The sequence below is a fragment of the Ascoidea rubescens genome, assembly GCF_001661345.1.
Source record: "Ascoidea rubescens DSM 1968 unplaced genomic scaffold ASCRUscaffold_9, whole genome shotgun sequence".
In the NCBI taxonomy this organism is placed as follows: Eukaryota; Fungi; Ascomycota; class Saccharomycetes; order Ascoideales; family Ascoideaceae; genus Ascoidea; species Ascoidea rubescens.
Window position 1 is genome coordinate 209967 of NW_017962921.1, and position 21283 is coordinate 231249.

Here is a 21283-nt window from a genome sequence, read left to right on the forward strand (position 1 = left end):
AATCTGCGGAGTGGCCGCATCGATTTTGAATGACTCTTTAAGTCACCTTAATTAACCAACATTGATACATTTGGTACTGGTGCTAAACTACAGTTGTTTGAGTCCTGGTTCACTAAGAGAATCACCAACCCTGTGGATCCTGAGGCCATTCACGGCATACTCTTCGTCGCTTCTACGGTTGGCAACTGAACTGCAAGTCGCTTTGCTGATACTATTGAATCAATAAGCAAACCATCTTTTGAATCCAAGGTGAATACAACATGAAATGAAGATAACGGTATAGAGAGGATCATTACGAGGAATCAAAAATTCCTAAACGTAGGGAAGCTTGAAGCAGTTAACCTTCTCTGAAATTAATCGAACTGTAACTTATTGAACTAGAAGAGGAAGGCTTTAAAAAGCGGCCTATCATGGTTTAACTCTATTTTGCTGGATCTTGATCCATTGGTTCGTTTTCTGTTCTTCATAGCTTTCCAAACAAAGCAATCTGTCCAATATCATTGAAACATTTGTTAAGCACGCAACGCATGTGATGTGGCCCATAAAAACATCTGGACCTATCAATGACTTCTTTGGAGGCATTAATGGACTAAGAAAAAAAAAAAGAAACCAACCCCTCAGCATCAAATAAGCTGAGCCATGTCTTTGAGGAGCAAAATCCTACGTTACACAATGAAATATGCAAAAATTGTTGCTCTTTTGGCTATCACCGCGGTAATCGCTGAAAGCCAAAGTGTTTCAAACTCATAATATGACTCACGTAATTGAACGATTTGTCACTTCAAAGATATTATTGGAAATGGACTATAATCATGAATGAAGCAAATCAATTTGATTGATGACCAATCCCAAGATCATTATCCATTTATTATTTTTCAATAATTTTTGAGATAAATAGATACAGAGTTATACACCGATCAATCGGTTGCAAACATCTTTCTCAAAAATGGCAATTGGAACGGTATTTGAGCCTGTGAAGGGACCGGCAAATGTCCGTTGTATCAAAAACAGTTGACGACATGCACATTTCAACCTCCCAGAGATATATTGACAGTTATGCCTGTTTTGGAATAAATGGTTGGAATGCTCACATTGAAAGCTAAATGATGCGAATTGACGAGCATAGTGTGATGATTGCTGAGTGTCAGAGTTCTAGTACGTCATTGTTTTTAATTGAAGCAGTAGATCCAAAACATCTGCACTTCAACGCTGAATTTCAATTCCTTCAAATTCGCAAAAGCAACTGTTATTCGTCTTATATCGAATGATTACTCTAAGCAGAAGTGATAAAACACATAATGATATTCACTGCGGAAAACAGAATTGTAAAACCTCTTCTTCGGTTCAAGCACGGCACTTGTTTGAAATGTTGACGACTCAAAAATTTAGTAGATGGGAATTATTTTATTTGCAATCACTTTGGAGTAGTGAATAGAGTTTGTGGATTAACTCATACAGACTGAATATCCGGTTATTCTGTTGATCAACTTTTGAGGTGGAAATCATATCCAACTGGGTGATTGATTTGAAATTAGAAATATTTGAAAGATCACTGCGTTCAACCAACGTATCACCGTGAATTCAAAATGACAAATAATAATGAAGCACAAATATGTCGAAAAGTTGTGCAGGGAAATAGTTTTCAACCGTCAAGCAACTGCATGTCTTTCATTTATGAAATTTCAAAAGTTGATAGTCGCTTGATACAAATCAAAATTGAAATGGAAAACGGAATTGTGAACTCTGATTTTTAGATCCTACATTGCCTGTTTGCACTCCAAACCTCGATCATTTCGCTCCACTGGTATTGCATTCAATAATAATTACGAATGTCTTTCGGAAAGCCTTTGACAACGATAACAAACTGTTATTGGTGATGTTCCATTTATTGTTGGAATGCCTCCTATGAATCGTAGCGTCACACAAACAATTTTTAGCTATATCATCAACGGTACATTTCTCTGTTCAATTCACCACTACAGGATGCAATTACTTGCAAAATCACTCAACCATCACTCTCAGCGCTTGTTCATATCATCCGATGAGTCTGATTCATGTTTATTTGAATCAGATAATTCAAAACCAGTTTAAGAGTTTGCGGCTCCAAACCGTTCTACCAATATTTCAACGACTTCTCCATCAACAGATCATTTTTTCTTTGAGCACATTCGGAGTGTTTAACTTACGAAAGTATTGATGACGAAAAAAAAGTTTCAGGTGATTGAGCCGCTAGACCCTATACGTTTGCTTTTCCTCAATTACAGAATCATGTGAAAAATGAAATTGCATCGGCGTCCTTTGTGATGATAGTAAGTCGAACCAACGGATATCCATTTCTATAGTTGACCCACTTTTATTGAATTGTTTGCTTCTTTAAAGCCTTTCTGATATTGGAAGCACATTTATAATGAAAGTCAGGCCAACTAAGACAATTAGTTAATTACTTATTCCGTATCATCTATACAAGAAAAGATATGGCATCCGTGGAATGATTTTGCTTAATTTTGAAAATAACCATTTCTTGGATGTGTTGACATCATCACCAACGGCCCCGAAGGTTGAAGGTGATCCATCAGAATGCCATTCAGTTGAAGGAAAATTTACTCAAGGAGCTTCCCAAATCTAAAAAGAGGTTATTCATTATGAAGAACGGCATTTATTCGTATCAAAATGAAAATATTTAATCTCAAGATCTTTGTGACACATCTTTTATCAAGACCAAAAATGCAAATTCGTATCTGTCATTGCAAATGAACTAAACTCAATGGAATTGAATGACGAGTATTTATTAGTTTCACCAACATCAGATATAACAGAGTTAGTCAATCAACAATGAGTACTCAATTTCTAACAAACAAAAATGAATTTCAGCAGTTTAAGGCAAAACTAGTGCTAGAACGATTTCTTTCAAGAATTCGCATTAACTGTATCGAAGTTTATTATCCTGCTGAGAAATATGAGACATTGACATCGGCAGTTTCACTTGCCGCCGTTAGCAACTACAATCTTTGCTAAATAGACGGCAAAGTTGCCATTTTGATTTGACCAATTCACCGTTAAGACTATCTTCATTTACCTGCGTGAGCATTTACAACAAATGAAGTTGAAGAGCAAATTGAGAAAGCGATTGTATTCTTTGAAGCCACCACTCAAATTTAGTTCCACACGATTCAAAATATTCATAATGCAACAATATTTATTTTCAATTTTTGTTAAACGTATGATTGTTTGACAACTCAAGTTATCAATTCTCGACTTATGTTCATGGTGATTCAATTAAAGGAAAACAAAAGCGTTGATTTGGTGACGCAATGAGATTGTTCAGGAGCAAGTCTCGAATAATAGATATGAAATATCTAGAGTGTTTTTCGCCGCTCAGATTGAGCAGACATATCATCCATACGTTAGAATCTTTTGAAGGACATTATCCAGGCAATTGAACAAAGTTTGAAACTGCAAAAATTAGAAGAGTTCAAATCAACTTTAATCAAAAACGTAACAAAATGATATTCAATTAACAATCCTTGATGATTGTAATCAATCAAAATGTGGATCATTTGTTGGCACACAAGTTATTCATGGTTGATACTGATTGTGGTCGGAAATGCTATTTTGCTGCATCACCTCTAAGCAGACAATTAGTTCGTCTGACAGCAATTCATCTATTTGGTGTTTTTATAGTTTTGCAAAATGTTTGTCAAACAAAACCGGTGAAAAGAAGAGACATTGTTACCATGAAACCAACTCCATTCTGATCATTTCTCAAAACAATTTTAATAAAGTACTCTAAATGAATTCCATCATATTTATTTAATAGATGCCAGGAATTAACAGTTGTTATATCTATTGGACGATTCACTCTAGATATTGTCCTACTTGTATTATTGTTTACATATAGTTATTCTACTATTTCACATGTTCGTATTAAATTTCAGTTAAAGCTAACCCATTGTAAGTTTTAATGAAGTAAGTAAAAGGTTTCTTCCTCAGTGTAAATCTCTCATATTCTAAAATTGTTATTCATATTCAAGATATTCATCTGTATATTTTTCCTCTAAATTGTTTCGTTGGAACTCACTGGTTCTTTCTGTTATGAATGGCACAAATGATTGTTTAATAATAGAAATAGTCTATATCACTATCTACTGATATAATATATAAATACATTGGAAGACAGAAAATGAAATAGATAATATTTTAAAATATAGGTCATTTATTTAGTACACTAATTTGCAATATCAAATATCAAATTTCCAGTCTGGTCCAATCGTTTCCTTCTACTGAATTCTAAGTTCATTCTCCTCTCGATTTTGGAATGAATGATTTAAAGGATTCAATAAGTCAACCTGATCAATCAACAGCGATATGCTCCAGACTGGTGCTGAACGGGTGTTGTTGAATACTTGGTTCACCAAAAAAAGCGTCAATCTCTTTGATATCAGTAAGTTTAACCTACTTGGATCGATCGCCCATTTGCAGTCAATCGAACTTTCAGATGATGTGGTGGTATTGACAAGCCGTTAAAAGAGGGTTCCTTTGAAACTAAACTAATAACACGTTTCGATCACCGCAATAATATTGAGATGTTCATTAAAATGAGTAAACCGTTTTGTGAATCTCAGTTAATACCTAAGGCTGCGCAGTTATAAAAATCTCTGTGATTGTGGGAATCACACAATGTCCAAATGATTAACTTGGTGGACATGATTTGAATCCATCAATTAGCGAAATGAGTAAGGAGCAACTCATTGAGGCTTCTTAACACAGTATCGGATTATTGTACATAATTTAGACCTATCCCTTTTTGTCCCACTTATCTCAGGTAGGAAAACGAAGAGGTTGAGAAATATGTTTGATACAATGGACTGGTCGAATGGTTTGGTCGGCAATGCATTTGATGTTACCTAACGAACGCTGCCATTATCGATTAATGACTTCTTTCCAGGCGATATCAAATTAAAGAACAAATAAATCTTACCAACTTCTTCAAAATCATTCAAACTAAACAACGACGTCAAACAAAAAATGCGATAGTTCCATAGGGGTAAATGCTTCCGCTGTGGGAGTTTTGTCACTACAACAGACATTTCAGAAAAGCATAATCCTCTAAATTCTGAAGGTTGATTTAGGTGTTTCGGTGTTCGGATCAATTAAAAGATATTATTGAAGCTAAATCAAATTGTGAGTCTGATAAGAATAATCTGATGCTTGACGGTCCCCAGGTTCAATATGCTTTTGAGTGACCTGAACCAACACGATGTAATCAAAAGTTGATCAATTGACTGATAAAAAATATGATAGCCCATCATGCAAAGCTGCAAACGGTGGCACTATTTGCACAACCGAAGGATCTGCCATTGATTGCTGATTAACATTATCTGATGTATTTCATCTTGCAAATTCACCAAGAAACATCTATAGTCTTGTCACAACGGCTGATAATTGCTACATTGCTTACAATGGAGAATACATACTATCGAATGACAATGATGGTGTCACTATTGGTGAGTGTGAATAAATCAATGAATTCCGGGTGTTAACTGCATTACTGGCGAAAGATGATTTTGTTGTAAATTCTGAGTCAGACATGCAACAATCAGAAAGGAGCCACGGCCATTGATCATTCAATCAAGTTCGATCCTTAACCAAAGATACTTACAGCGGGGCCGATGTGAAAAGTCCTTTGAACAGTAGTAAAGCTTTGTCTTTGGTTCCAGACAAAGCGCATATTTCAACGTTTGACACCTCAAAATAATCTGTTTTTCACAGTATATCTCTGTTTGTTTAGTTGGTCCAATTATTCGTTGTTAGGGATGAATTGGTACCGAGCATCTGCATTTGTTGATAGTTGAGAAAATATATTGCAGATAAATTTAATAGGAAATGAATTAATATAGTTTTAACTATCATTTATTTGTATCAAGATTCCCAGACATTTCTATATTTTATGTCCTTCGGTGGATATAAAGCCTACTCAGCAGAATATAGATATATCAGTTGGTTTTCATAACAGATATGTAAAGTGAAGATCAAAAAATAATTTATCTGCAATCTACAAACCAAAATTTCCAAATAGAAAATCCAATCATTGAATAGAACAGATCGAAACGGAGAAAGGTATGCTGCTATGCGAAATAAGGAAATGATAAATACATTCCATTTGTATAACTAAGTATGAACTGGTTTAAAATGAGAATATGCTTAGGTAGGATTAGATACGCAACAAATGATAGAATAAGACGAATGTAAGCAAAAATAGGCAAATTGAAAATGTTAACTTGCAATATCTTTTGTAAAACAGATGAAGTCAAAATGTAGAAAGGGATTTAGTTGGTCAAAAAATAGATTGAGTCTTCAAAATACTACTAGCTATATTTTGACAAATATATCAATTGTTCAAGTCTTGGAGAGTAAATGATGCAACGCAAGACTTTGTTTTAAGCTTGTTAATTAGAATGAGAGTAAGAATTATTTTAAAGAAGCAAAATTGAAAGTCATACAATTTGGTCGTTTTGAAATCGATTGGTTCAAGATGAAAAACCTGAGGACGAAAACAAACAAATCGGAGCAAAAATAAATCAACATATGATTAGTGTTAGCATTTGACATCAAAACTGGGATTTTTCATTTTGACAATTGTCCGTTTTGAACACCTATATTCAAACCAAAATTAATTATCTCTCTCCATGCATATTCTTGGACGATTCATTAGGAATGCACTAATATATTTTTTGTTGCTGCTTAAATGGTTGCTTTAATCGTAGTTTCAGACACAAAAGATTTAGGAATGGCTTGGTACAATTTTTGTTTAATTCAAGATGTAAAATTGCAGCTATAACAAAAGAAGTCAAAGCAATCTTTTCTGAACAAGGTCAAACCGAGGAGGGATGATATTCGCCAGTTTAAATTACCTGACGGAATCGCAGTTGGAAGCATCGAAACCCCAAGCCGTTCTAGTAATAGATTAACCACTTGTCTAACGACCAGTCGATCTTCTTTTGATCGTCTACTGTGGAACTCGACTAACATAATATTAGTAATTTCAGAGATATTGATCTGAGAGAAAGATTGAAAAATGGCATTAGCTTATTCTCCCTTAAATCATCAAATGAACATCTGATTTGATGACAGATCACATTGTTGAAGCAATTCACAATAACCTGGTTACTGCCCCGAAAGTTGAATCATCATTCAACAATACTTTGCTACCTGACAATCTATTTGATAGTGAAAACAAACTTAACTTGATAATCGTACGGACAATGAAGGTTACTAAACCACCTTGGATCCTTGATTTCATAATCCCAAAGATATCACTTGAACTGACTATGTCTGCGCAGTTGCAAAGATAGTGATAGCTGCCAACAATCAAAATCGTTAGAAGTTGGGAAGAAAGATGATATTCCTCCAACGAGTCGTACAAGATGAACCTATAACTAATAATGATGCCTCGAAACACTCCGTGGATCGGCTAGCTCGATGAGGACGCTAGTTCCAGCATGTCGGAACTAAGTTATATCTTTCGAAATAGTTTCACAGATGTTCAAAGAAGTTCACCTGACTAAATTGTTGTCCGCTACGGCGAGCGAAATCAAGTGATTGCAAAAAAATAATGATTATTCTTTGGCGCAACGGAGATCAGTTGGATCAACATAGGCAAGGATGCTTTCAGCCGCCGAATTTGTAAATTAAGTCCTTTGGTTTCGGTTGCGGTCTGCGCCGCTGTAGCTTATTGGTGAAACCCAGGCCCTTTCTAAAAGCAGCTGGGGTTCTTTGCTTTGTTTTCACTTGTTCATGTACGGGTTTTCTAATCCGTAAATTATCATTTAATAGCCACAGCAGCCATGAGACAACCTGCAAATGGTGGCGGCCAAGAATCACTGAGTCAGATGGATGGTGCTGCCGTTACGATACTAGATTCCGCCTTCACTGAAAGATTAACTCCGATTGCTCACTTGAATTAGCCACATATCAACGAAATAATTGATCTTCCTGATGAAGAAGATTCAGCCCAAATTACGAATGGTTTGGTTTCCTCTTGCAATGGGATAGTTCCTGGCTGCATAGCTCTAGCTATATTGAAGGAGGTGCTACGAAATGAATGGGAAAGCCGAGAACAATTAGTTACTTTGGAGAAGGATCGTGGTATTTTTGCTGTTCATGCTGCACTTGCTATCACAAGGTCACGGTGAATTGATTGGTGGGAAATACAATATACAATACGAGGAATTACAAAAAATGCTTTAAATAGTTGAATTGCAACATTTGTGAGCACCACGATGCTGGTCCACTTGCAAATCATTTCAACAGTTCTTCTGCTTTGGTCAACACTTAGCGGAAGAAGGACTTGCTTCACTTCACAACGTCCCGCAAATGCACAATTACAGATGCGAAAGTGTGCGGCAATCAAAGTTGCTGATGAGGCAATTGCTGGTCGGCCAGGTTTGAAAGCATTAGCCATCATTGCAAATCAATGCTAATATATTGTGAGAAAGAACATTATAAGAAAGATGAAGGTAGACCTGTTCGCGGGCCCTTCCGTTGAGGAATGTCTTTGATATCAGTGATTGGCGCAAGCCGACCGGTGACACATACTGATGGACTGAATCTAATTAACCCAGCAGGTAAGAAGAGCGCCCTCCATCCCTTTAACAAGACTTCACACTACTTGGTAAATGACTAATAATATTCTGAAGAATGTGCAAACGACGGTTCGCGATGGCCGAGCGCTACCCAGAAAGAGTACGGATCATGGACGTTTGGGTTCTGCTGGCGAACGCTGTGGAGTGGCTTCCAATGCGAACTACGGTCCTTCAAATAAAGCTACTTTTGGTTGATGAGTCATAGTGTTGTTGAAATACCCGCATGTGAGTTGTATTAGCAAGCCATTTCTAATCATTGACGCATTGACATTTGGATAATTGTTGTGATTGGAGCCTTAAGAACGTCCTCCAGCCACTTTGATGACTCGATAGCTCAGGCAACCCCCTTTTCTCTCATCCGCTGTTCGAGCTAGAATAAGGTACTGTTTTATAAATCGAAACCAAAAAATAGCATTATAACAAATGAAATCAAGCAAAATACGAATCGCTGACAGATTAAGTACTTGATACTGCAAAGTTGAGCGTTGTATAAATAAATAAAATCCCCATTGATTGAAAAAATCTCAAGGTATTGTGGAAGTAGCAGAACCATCATCAGTCAAACAAGTATATCAATGTTTAATCATAGACTACAAAACCTGAAACAAATGTTTGTAGGCCGTTGAATCGAAATCATGGAATTCAGGAAACAGAATCTATCAACAAATTCAACTTTTGAAGAAATTTGTTCAGTGATCTAAACAGTGGAGCTCCGAGCGCTTTGGCCAACGTAAGAAAACAATAGAGCGTGTACCACCCCTCTCAACCGATACAGCAACACTGCACTACGGTGAAAGAGAGCAATTCCTGAGTGAAATATCTTTCAACTGTCAGTGATGGGTGGAATATTTCGCCTAGTTGATATGAGTCTGGCAATATCAATATAAAATTGATTCTTCAAAGCTTTACAAAAAGTGTTCAGAACCTCCATTGGAACCGGAGCATTTTTGAAAGCTTCAAATTACGAATCAAATATGGCTTCACCTGTTAGAAGGCTATTGAGGAGTGCTGTTTCCAATTCAAAGTAACTGCTCTTTGACTATTGGCGAGGATATACTCACCAACTGATCTTTCGTGACAAAAATCTGCAGCCGAGTCACTGTCAGAATATAGATCCATCTTATCTGTAGTAGTACTTTGGGGAGGATCAGTTAATCAGTTTGACTTTAGATGTCTTCACAGAATTTGAGCACAACTTAAATGGATTTCTCGTGGTGCAGTAAGATACCGACTGCCTAGCCTAAAAGAAAAAGCAACAACGAGGCTTACCCAATTGGCTGCACGAAGTAGCGGGCCATTCATTATTTGTAAAGTGAAGATTCATCAGAATCAATCTCAGTGCCATCTGTTCCAAACAGCAGCTTTTGGGAATTAATCATCATTGGTACAGCCTGACGAAAAGAACAAACAACTCTAATATGTTATTTCATCGTTGTGACGCGGTTTGCCATAGATCCCCAATCGCCTGCTATCATTGAGCAGCATCACGTCCAGAAAAACGATCATTAATTTCCGCACATTCTCCAATATTGATGAATGAATTGAGATATCATTTGACCACCAACGATTATTGCATCTGATGATTCGCCAATGAGTAGCCCATTCACAGTTAACTCAGGCATCCAGTGGTGTACCTTTCTGGAAAGGTAAGAAACGCCATGTTCAGTTGAAGGTCGGTAGAGGTGTACGGTTTGCAGTACATTAACAATGGTTTTCCACCAACAAATGGAAAAAAGTGTAAATTGATGAAATGTTTCGAGTAACATAGAGCTTTCAGTAAATATGAACTAATAGTATATGAAAGAAAGAGGTACTAGTGAGTCACCCCGTTGAGACCACTATGAGGGAATCCGGTTGACCAATCCATTTACTGATCCTTCAATGTCCTTGAAGCTGGCACAGCGCAAAGGATTGTCGTACCACTATACAAAATTAGTGGACTGAATGTAGCGGTATATTGTATATTTTCATCCTGAGTAACCCTTAGCAACAAGTCTGTCGTTCGGACAATTTCCAATCGGATCTGTGTCGATTGTGATCAGCCAATGATAGCCATCTAGTCCATACCAGCTGACAGAACATCAAAGAAAACGATGCTATTATGAAGCACTGCCAGACGCACCGATTGAGAAGCGGTTGAGCAGATTGTGTATAGAGGGAGCAGTGCAACAGTAGCAGCGACAGTAAAGCAGACAACTATCTCGAAAGAGACCAGTCCAAAGTAGGTTACGTTGAATCACTTTTGAACCATTTAAGAACAATCTCATTATTACGATGATCCTCTTGAGCAGCTTCTTCGGGTCCTGCAAGTGGATCCATTTCAGACTCAGCATCAATCTAGCATCAGTATCTCAGTCATCATGATCGTGGGTAAGAACGCATTCAGTTGAATCCTATTCACTGTCATCGACACCTTATTTGTTTTCATCATCTGAGGCGATATCAATCTATTCATTATCGACTTTTGGATCATGATTTAAGGAGTCAACTGAAGCAATTGCAGTTGTGCTATTCTCGTTATTGGTAGCTGGGTCTGAATTGCCCTGTGACTTCAATATCATTAAGAACAGCTCCAACAGCAGATGGAACTGTTCTTTCAAAAGCGGCCAGCGATGAATACTCAAAAAGGGGCATGGTTGCATCAGCGAGACAAAATGACGGAAGAGAGCCACTGCTTTTTTGATGATTGTTCACTGTGCAGGTCAATCAATTCATGTTGATCTCAGCAGCGGCACGGAAAACTCCACCATCACCGTTATTTCTCACCTTCATTTATTTGAACATTATCGAAAGCAGCTCATCAATATATGTTCAAAAAGAGAGCAAATGATTTTCTGCTTTGGTAAATTTAAATAGGACAAGTCATGCGAGCCCCTTGATTGGTAGAACGGAAAGTCATCATAACTTGTGCCCATTATGGGGCTTCACTCCACAAATGATGAGCACCATCTGCTTTAATTGGTAATGCCCTGGCAAATTGCTTTGTTCCCTTTTGCCAACGTGCAGCTTCAAAAGTATGATGGGTATCATATTGACCCAACATTTCAAGAGTGATTGCTTCCACATAGCTAAAATGTTTCAACGGCTTGCATCCAAACAAGTTGACAAACCTGACTGTAGAAAATGTCCTACTCTAAAGGTGTTGAGCATGATTCATATTACAATCTTACTTGGCAACTGCCTTTTGATCTTTTGCTTTTTGAGCAACAAGGAGATGATTCTATTGCTCATCAACACTGGAGAGAACGCATGCACTCCCATGGACAACAGCAACCGGTACTGTGCCCATCCATATGAAAAAGAAAAAGTCTAAGAGCAACCGTGGCTCTCTATTTGGACAACCAAACAAAATTTTTGGTGGCTCTACATCTGTGAGAAGACTCACACTTTTGTCCACCGTCAGCACTAATGCCAACAAGTTAGCCATACCAATTGATGCACTTCCACCTCCATCACTTGAATGATTGTGCCACTTTGCAGAAATAAGCACCGCAGCAAATGTGGCAAAGATACTTCGTTCAATCCCAAATCCGCTGCAAACCCAGCTAAATCACTATTCATATAACGTAAATCATCCTTGGATTAAATGCGGGCTCCTTATTTGTGCCAGCTGACATTGAAAATTCATTTGCACCAGGAAGACGAATGGAACATGCTCTAACTATCTACTACCCGGAAGGATCAGAGTTGCTGCTGCATTGACATCAACGAATGAGTCAGCGCCGCAGAAATCTCATTTCGGGAGTAGATATGTCTATGAAGCAATCAGCGTGAGAACGGATAAGATGAGTATTACCAGACTATAATACAAAAGTTGGGATGACTCCGCAACCTTGGCAGTTTCATTCGGCTACCAAAACACAGCGGCTGCTCAACATTGGGGGCATCCAGATCAACCACCCCTGCGAAAGCATCGTCCGCAGAAAACAATCCAGTAGATCCTGCAGTAGTGGCAAGCACTTACTCTTCTAAGGTTTTCTCTTATGAAATCAATCACGTGTCGTCTCGTGCTGTTTTTGCTTCATGAATGATAATTACCAAACGAAATGGACGAAGCGACACACACTTGCCAGCAGACTCTCGATCACCAAAATGGTTGGCCCATACTGCTGCATTCGCAAAAGTAATTATTTGGGTGTCTGTAAATTAAGTAAGAACATCTTTGCCGTAGGTAGTGTTCGAGTCAGTATCTCCGTTGAAATTGGCGGCTAAATGATACTCATTGAATCCCTTGAAATATTGTAGTTCAACTCCTTAAAGCCTTTCATATCAATCTTTAGATTTGATAATGTATTTGGGCACTTGCGAAAAGTAAGTGACCTGGTCACCTTAATGGGCAGCCAATAGCTGTGGCATTTCAGCCGCTGCTGCTTCAAGATTTTCATCTTGTGAGAAAAATAATTCAACCAAATTTATTAGCAAGTCGTTCACCAAAAAATTTGCACTCGCAGTAGGTCCATTTCTTGTTAGAGATGATGGACCATTGACAAATTTTGTTTTTGATTAGAATCGTTATATTCCCGCTATTTTTTATGGTCTCTACGCATAAGTGGTCGGTGCTCTATCTGCTACTCAAACATTTTCTGCTGCAAGAATGGCAATGTAGATTGAATTTAGTCGATGAATAATGAATAAAGCAGTCTAGGCTCACTGATGTAATTACAGGTGAGCATCCCAGCTGCTCACAATATGTTACGCATCAAAACGAGCTAAACAAGAACTGTCAGCTTTTCATGAGTCTCATCAAGATTGGGTGGCTGAACAGTCGCGGAGAACATAGTGGAGACTCTCCGCAACACAGATGATTAAAGCAATAGTTCCTCAATATCAGTGAAATGCAGCTGTGATAACCAGTCCTCGTGATCAATTTTCTTCTATCTAAACAAGGCGATTTGTTCCCTAATCGTTTTGAATCACTTTATTGAATGAAATCATGTGGTGGGTTGCTGAAAGAATTTGGGCATTATGTTTATGCAAAGATCCGCAAACAAAATCAGGCAAACCAAGCCTGCCGATAAAAATATCCTCCGTACGTATATATGCTTCGACATGCGGAGAAAGAACTCCACACTGCTAAATCTTAATTTCTGACTTTCCATGGCGGTTGTTTTTACTTTTTGATGAAAGCCACTCTCTATAAAGATTGCCCATTTGCTGCTACTACTCCAAACATTACTTCTGCAGTTGGAGTGTCACTCATCACTGCAGGAGTTAGGGGGCGGAGATTCAGTCCACAGCAGCCCATGACAGATATAACTCAATTGCAATTTTTTCGGTTGATACATAAAATAGTAACTCCAATTCGAATGATAGGTATATTGTCATCAGTTTAGATTATCAACAAACGAGGGTTTCTGCGACAGTGATTTTGGTTTAAAGGAATTTGTTGCATCTACCGCCGATGAACTTTAAGTGATTCACGTTAACAATGGTGCTAAGTCGGTTATAGACCAACTTCCTGCAACAAATAGTATTCCTGAAATGTAATATGATGCCAGTGAAAGCGTTCCAAATTGGTTATGAAATGATTCAAGAAGTGCAAGTATAAACAGGTCTAGAATATATTCAGCAACTGTTCCTATTGCCGCTGCTACTGTTAATCTGAATTCTGGAGACACAATCTGAAAAGTTGCTAGTCAATCAGCGTCTCAGGCAATGCTTGAGAACCCAACTTACCTGACCGTTACTCGGCGCCCTGAAAGATGTGCTGTCGGCTGATGTTGGTTGATTACAATGAAGTCACACCAACCGCAGAAATCGCTAACTTGAAGGTTGTGATTTGGACGGTTCGTGAGCATCAAGGTAAAAATTCCCCTGAAAAATTTGGTGAAGGTTTTTGGTATGAGATAGTAACAGACCATAGTGGTGCTGCACGAGCAAAGTCATGCAAGGCTATCAAGTTACTGTGACAATTGCAATCCTTCATGGAATGTTCGACGCCAAAATGTACATGATGAAACATCCTACAGTTGCTTATGCTGAGCATCGTCTAAAGGTGTGGAAGCTACTCAAATGATCTCAGAACCTCTAGCGATCTTCGCTTTGTTGTTAAAACAGGAGGCTCAATGCTTTCCAATCAGTTCGGATTGAAGATGCTTGAGCTGAGCAAGTTGGGGTTCATTTGCAAGGTCAAACAGCTCTGCATACTGGACATATATGAGGATGGATTTATCAATGTACGATTATCATAGGTGATTCCAAGCGGGTCTAACCATATCATAGGTCATTGCTGAATATGAACAAATCTTGATTTCATGTGAGTCGTTCTCTTGAATTTGAAGCTCCTCAAAACTTGACAAGCATCTCCAAGCGTATGGCGCCGTGGTTCCCAATAAAGGATCAACACTTGAAAATGGCTGTGTCTCATCTGCAGGCCACATCAATCATGATAATTGATACAATGTGCTACTTATAACTGGTGGCACTGCGCATGATGCTAATGAATCATCATTCTTCAAACTAATTATTGTCCCGCCGTTTTTGTCAAAACGTGTTATGGATCAAATTCTGTTTTGGCTGTCCGGCTACAAAGGCCATATGTTGCTGCACGATGAAAATTCCATTTATGATCTCCTCAAAGAACGAGAAGATAACAATACTTCCACTGATCATTTGTTTGTTCCAATGCAGCAACTCATTTGAGTGAGTTGCGCACTCAGAAAACCATGGGGCCGGATCCATTGGCGATAACAAATCAGTTGCAGAGATGATGGTTTCCATTGTTTGAAAGGCGGATTTCTCCAACGAGATTATTTATGCTTCAACGGCTTTGCTGACTTGTTAAACAAAAGTCGTTTTACTCACCAACGGAGTCAACGAAGCTGTGTTTTCAACGCAGGATTTCAAATATATTAGTGCAAATGATTTTAATCCAGTTATATATTCTGATAGGATTGAGCTATCAGCTTTGAGAGCCAACCCTCGAGACGCTGAAACTCTAGGCGTATATCAATTATGTATCAAATCCTATAACCGATGCGCAATGTTGCTTTTTCACTTGCATGAGTTCACACCGATATTTATGTCCTGATAATTTGTCTGATGTGGTTAGTGATTCTGCGTTCATTCAACTCAAACATGCTTCATTCATAGAATTGCTGATAACTTTGCATTTTTTCTTTTGACCGATTTGGTAATGTCTAACATCTCTCGTCAATCAAGTATCTTGTTCCCAGCAGAAAGCTGTTGACATTGAAAAGGTTGAGTGACTGTGATCATTTCATCTATACCGCGGTTTGGACTTCTGTGTATCAATGGTATTCTACTTCAATTACAAAATGTATAACTTTGTATCAGAACGTAGTTCACTTGCCATTTGATTTGCCTATTCATTGATTTCCTTACCATTTCCTCTGGAGTTGCGTGTGTTGTTACTTAAAGGACATCGATGTAAGAGTAATCAGTAAAACAGCAGAATTAGTTTTAGCGATCAAACATCCATTCATGATGGCCGGCTAAACGTACTGATGTTTAAAGCACAAGAACTGCCAGTGCGCGCTTTTATGCAGGACTTGAAAGGGTTTTCTACTTTGGAAAACTTGTCAGTGTTTTAAAGACATCGATTTCTGTCACCCGTCAATGTTTTTTTCTGGAAATTCCTGCCTGTCATTTGATCCTCATGTGAGAATTTGAGTTGGCACATTCGGTTACTGTTTGCTTGTCACTGGTCTTCTCCAGTGAGGCTCTGCAGCTACCCTAGTTTGGATAAAAGGGGCCGCCGATCTTATCTGCGTATTTCCTTCCTATATATATTTTAATGCTATTATATTAGAGTACATTGGCTGCCGGATAACGCACCCCAGTGCGGCGTTGAACCCTATCACCGGACACCTTGTTGGGCACTGGCAGCAGATAACTGCTGCTTGAAGGCCAACGGTCGCTCCGAGGTTTTGCCAAATGCTTGATTACATTGTTCCCACCGTCTGAAGTGTAGATATTGTATTTTGGGCCGACTTCAGAGCCACCGATTCACCACAATCGATTTTCAAGTGCCTGTCCGCGGTCTGAGACAGTGATCGACTGAGATTTGACGCAGCTTCTTATATAAAAGACTGGAGACCACTTTTTCGGTGATTTGTATCTATTTTGGATTTGTTCTGAATATCTTATCATGCAATTGCAACAACAAACGAGAATGTGAATTCGATGTTCAAAACAGAATAGCGGTTCTGAAGACATTAAATAAAAATTAGTTGCAAATAGCTTTGATTAAGAGCTTGACCATAGCATTGGTGGTATTTACGCTCTACTTACAAAATAGGAAACGCAATCAATATTGCTTTTATTGGCCGCCATTAGCAGCCGCAATATTAGCCAAATGGATGCGTAGCGAGCAATCTTGCACGGACCAATTGACTATCCAGCTTGTCGAGATGTTCCTGCTGGAACATCATCATCAAAAGAAATGTTTGGAGATCAAACAAGGGATTGAATGGATAAGGAAGCCATACTCATTTTCTACAATATATTGAAAGACGGTTAAAGATAGCAAAATCAAGTTTTATAATATGGTGGATGCTTTCTTTTTGAACAATTTCGGATGATAAATCACCATTTTTGCTCAGGATAGTAGAATTGTTGAAAATACAAAGCATCGTAATGATGAACAAATAGCATTCGTAAGAGCAATCTTGCGATACAATACAAGTGATATTCAAATTTATTCCAACAGTTTATTAATGAACAGACAAATCATTGATTCAAGAATTCTTCAGAAGATGACATTGGGTAAAGTTAATTCGAGCGGAGAAAAGTTATATTACATGAATTAAAAGCTCCTTTAGCCAGGAAATTTGAAAGTTATCTTCAATAAATAGTTCGTGCTGCTGATGATTATTGAAAATATAGATCAGTTGATGATACATTACTATCTGCGGCTAATGCTGTTTGATATGCCTTTTCTTATCCGACTTCACTTCTAGCTTGACAAGTAGGTAGAGAATCGAAGCATTATCTATCAGGTGCGTTCAGTGTCATACTATCCAATTGTTAAACACCACATCTTTCCATTCATTTCAATCATCGGAATAGTGAGTTGAAACCTGCTGAATTTACACTTCCTGATGAATCAGTCTATGCATCAGTGAACGCCATTTTTCTTGAAATATTCCTCAACTATCTATTGTTAATGACGGGGATTGGCTAAATAATAAATTCACAACCAAAAATAAAAGTGGCTTCTTCACGATGTTGAGTAGTATCTTGCTCTCAGCGCCCTCAAAGAAACAATGACGTGTTTCATTGTTGAATGCTGAAACTCAATTTGTTTGATTGACTGATCCTATCGAAGGTGGATTAACCTTTCAAAACTTAATAGACAAAATAAAGACAACAGTGGCATTAATCAACGTATATGGTGAAAATCATTCTTGTTTTGTCGTTTCTCATAACGTCATTTTCGCAATCCATTCTGGCATGACGATATTATCTATCACTACCTTGAAGCACCGGATGTCAATAATTAATTGGAACTCCGCTATACTGATTCAACATAAGATTACGGTTAAATTTTTTCAAATTAGCAGATTCAACTACCTCCTATAATCTTGTTGAATCATGAGATTGTTTTCATTTTGTAGGAAGAAATTACAACCTGAAATACAACTTGTGAAGTTTGAAAGAAACAAACTTAACTGCAATGGATACTTTCGCAATACAATCATTTTTTACATTCATCGAAATTTACAAGCTGACAAAGGTATCAATTTCTACATCTGTCACAAAGCACGATGTCAACAATAGATATATTTATCAAATCTTTAACCAAAATTGCGTTCTTTTCGTTATCCATTGATATTTGAAGGTATTCTAGGATTTCATTCAGTTTATCTAGGTTTTTACGAATCGTCATCCCATGGTTACTAAAACATACTATATTTTTGGACTTGAGCTTCATCCAACATTGGCTACAGTTATGCAATGATGTTCGATTAGGAACTGGTTAAAGAGTACCACTTTTTGTTCAAATACATCATATTCAAGGACTGCTTTCAAATTGAAGATACACTCCGTCTCTGATTGAAGCTGAATTCATCCATCAAACTTACTCGCCACTAAAGAAATAAACTGACAAGGTAGTTTTCAATTGTTCAAAACTCTTCTAATAAACTGCTAACACTATAAAGTATTATTGCATTATCAAAACGACGATCGAGGCAAGTTAGTTGTTGACTATCATGATCAGCAACCTATTGAAAAGACTCACAATTCAAATCATCAATTTTTAACGGATTTAGGTTTCGCACTTCCCACGATTTTATATCTCCTTCAACGTTCGACGCTCCACCCAATGACTTTAAAGAAATAACCACTTCAATTGCATCAATCAAGACTCATACTTTTGGAACTGCTGCTAAACAGCCGTTCATTAAAACCTGGTTCAGCAAAAGCTTCACCAATTGTGTTGATACTGACGAGTCTAGAATACTAGAATATATCTCCGCTGCGGATGTCAATAGAAATGCAGAGCAAGTTGCTGGCAATGCCAAAGAATTAATCAAAGTTACTTTGAATTTCAAAGAAATTAGGAATTCCGATGAAGACAATGGAGCTGTGATGCTCATTGAGATTGCGTGAAAGATGTTTCAATGTTCGTGTAATAGAAGCAGTGTAGATTCATCCAATCTTGTTAAAAGAATCAGTTATTTCATTAAATCAACAAATATTGAAAGGGCAAACTAGCTGTGTTTCAGCTCATCATGCCGGCTGTAGATTGATTGCTCTCTGATTTACACTTCCGCAGCTAGAATTCAAAGATGTTGCAAAATATTTCTGAGTCAATGGTCAAGCTAGCAACGCAATTGATGATAACAAACGAACACCTTTTTGATGAAATAATGACCAATTCAGAGACATTAATAAGTCAAGGGCAGTAGGATTGTTAATTTAATCATTAGAGTCAATTAACTTAATGAATGGCTTTCAGAAACAAATACATTTTAAACAGGAGGTAAATGCATCACCTGCGGCAGTTCTCGTGCTTTCTCTGGAAATCACAAGTCACCCAAGTAGGTCAAGCATCTCAGAGCATTGAATCTGAGGAGTGTGGAGATGACTTGTAAGATGTCATTCAAAATGGATCAACACCTGATTCGATGAAAGATAACTCCTTCGATGATCTTTTCTTTCCCTAGAATGTTCTTGCATCAAGTGAAACAACTCTTTTTGATTTCAGTGAAGAACCACTAAATGATGGGTGAGAAAGATGGATATTAATCCAAAGTGTCAATGGAGACGATAACTTTAGATCAGAGAAAATTGGTTATCTTGGTTTTTAAGAATAAGCTGATGACAATGGTATTACAAGCTCACCAAAAAAACATTGTTAGCGTTGCCAAATAGGCAGATATTCGTATCATTGGTTTTATCGATGAGGATGGAACGTTCTTCGACACAAGCTGTGTGGCTATTGCTAACTCTGTGAAAATGAGTAAACTATAGTGGGACATTGAAAACCAGGTACAAATTGAAAGGGTGTGCAACTCTCGTGGTAATCATCTTCAATTTCAACGGACCACAGTCATTGTTCTTGAACCTAAATGAAAACCATAACCATCGGTGATTACACTCTAGGCGATATACATAGTTCATTGAAGAGATTGCAAACTAGCGTTTCGGATTTCAGCGCAACACCACTTTACCGTTTGACAATTGATTCAAGATATTTATTGAAGAGTTTCTTTTCCCTATTTTGTTTGGCGCAGCTCGTAGAACCTAGTTATTAATTGTTACCGAACCTAAATCAAACTTTATTCTTGGTTAACTTCTCTTGATCAGTCATTGGAACTTCAAAAAGATTTACTGGTAAAGTTGAAGAGGGAACCAAATTCCATTTTCAATCCAAGGCAATTAGACAATACAAACATAACAATGAGATTGAGATTTTGTTATAAGCAATCAAGCAATTTTGTATCCAAGCAAGTTTGAAAATGTAGCTTTCCTTAAAACATAGTAAATTAATCAAAGCTTCGGGTATTTCACATCGATTCTCAAAACATTACTGACGTGGTGTCAGTCCTTTACGCAGGAATCCGATCGTAACTCCCTGTGTAGCATTTCTAAAGTTGGTCAATATAGCAGATGCAAAACGCTTTTACAATGAAGGTGTGGGTGGCAACTTTTCCGTTCTTACACAATAAATCGCATTGTTGTCAATCAATGACATTTTGATGACCGCTGAAGAGTCTGAAAAGAAATGATAGTTCAGCCACGCATCCAATTCAATTAAAATAATCAATGAGTTTGAAGAACAAAATATAATCCGATCCCAAGGTATTGTATCACCTATGGAGAATGTTCTCATTACAGCATAAATCGTTTAAATAACAAAAAGTTGTTGTTTCAAGGACCGCATACTAAGTTGAGAGTTCTGTGAGTTAAAAGGTGTCATCGAAATTCAAACAGAATTAAATTGTGTGAAACTTAATTTATGTTTTAATGAATCTCCTGCTCAGAACTGTGGCGACTAAGTTGGAACAGCTGATGTTCTGAACGATGGTGAACGACTATCAGAAGAACAAAGTGCAATCATTTTGATCAGAGGCACTAATGATGACGAAATGTGACAACAAAAGCGACTGATATTCTTCGATACTGTAGATCTTCTCGAGCCAAGAGATTTTTGAAACCCCAGATTAAGTATC

General features: G+C 37.7%; 1 protein-coding gene across 1 annotated transcript in view; it reads left to right on the plus strand.

Moving 5' to 3' along the window:
• Positions 1–2832: 2832 nt before the first annotated feature.
• Positions 2833–21283, plus strand: part of ASCRUDRAFT_8841 (uncharacterized protein) — a gene marked incomplete at both ends in the record, with an annotated part of 29571 nt that continues 11120 nt past the window's right edge. The window contains 6 exons of the mRNA XM_020194997.1: positions 2833–2991; positions 7965–8087; positions 17207–17369; positions 18767–18877; positions 18943–19193; positions 19775–19836. Of these exons, the coding sequence (XP_020046373.1) occupies positions 2833–2991; positions 7965–8087; positions 17207–17369; positions 18767–18877; positions 18943–19193; positions 19775–19836 (869 nt within the window). The remainder of the gene's footprint in view (positions 2992–7964; positions 8088–17206; positions 17370–18766; positions 18878–18942; positions 19194–19774; positions 19837–21283) is intronic.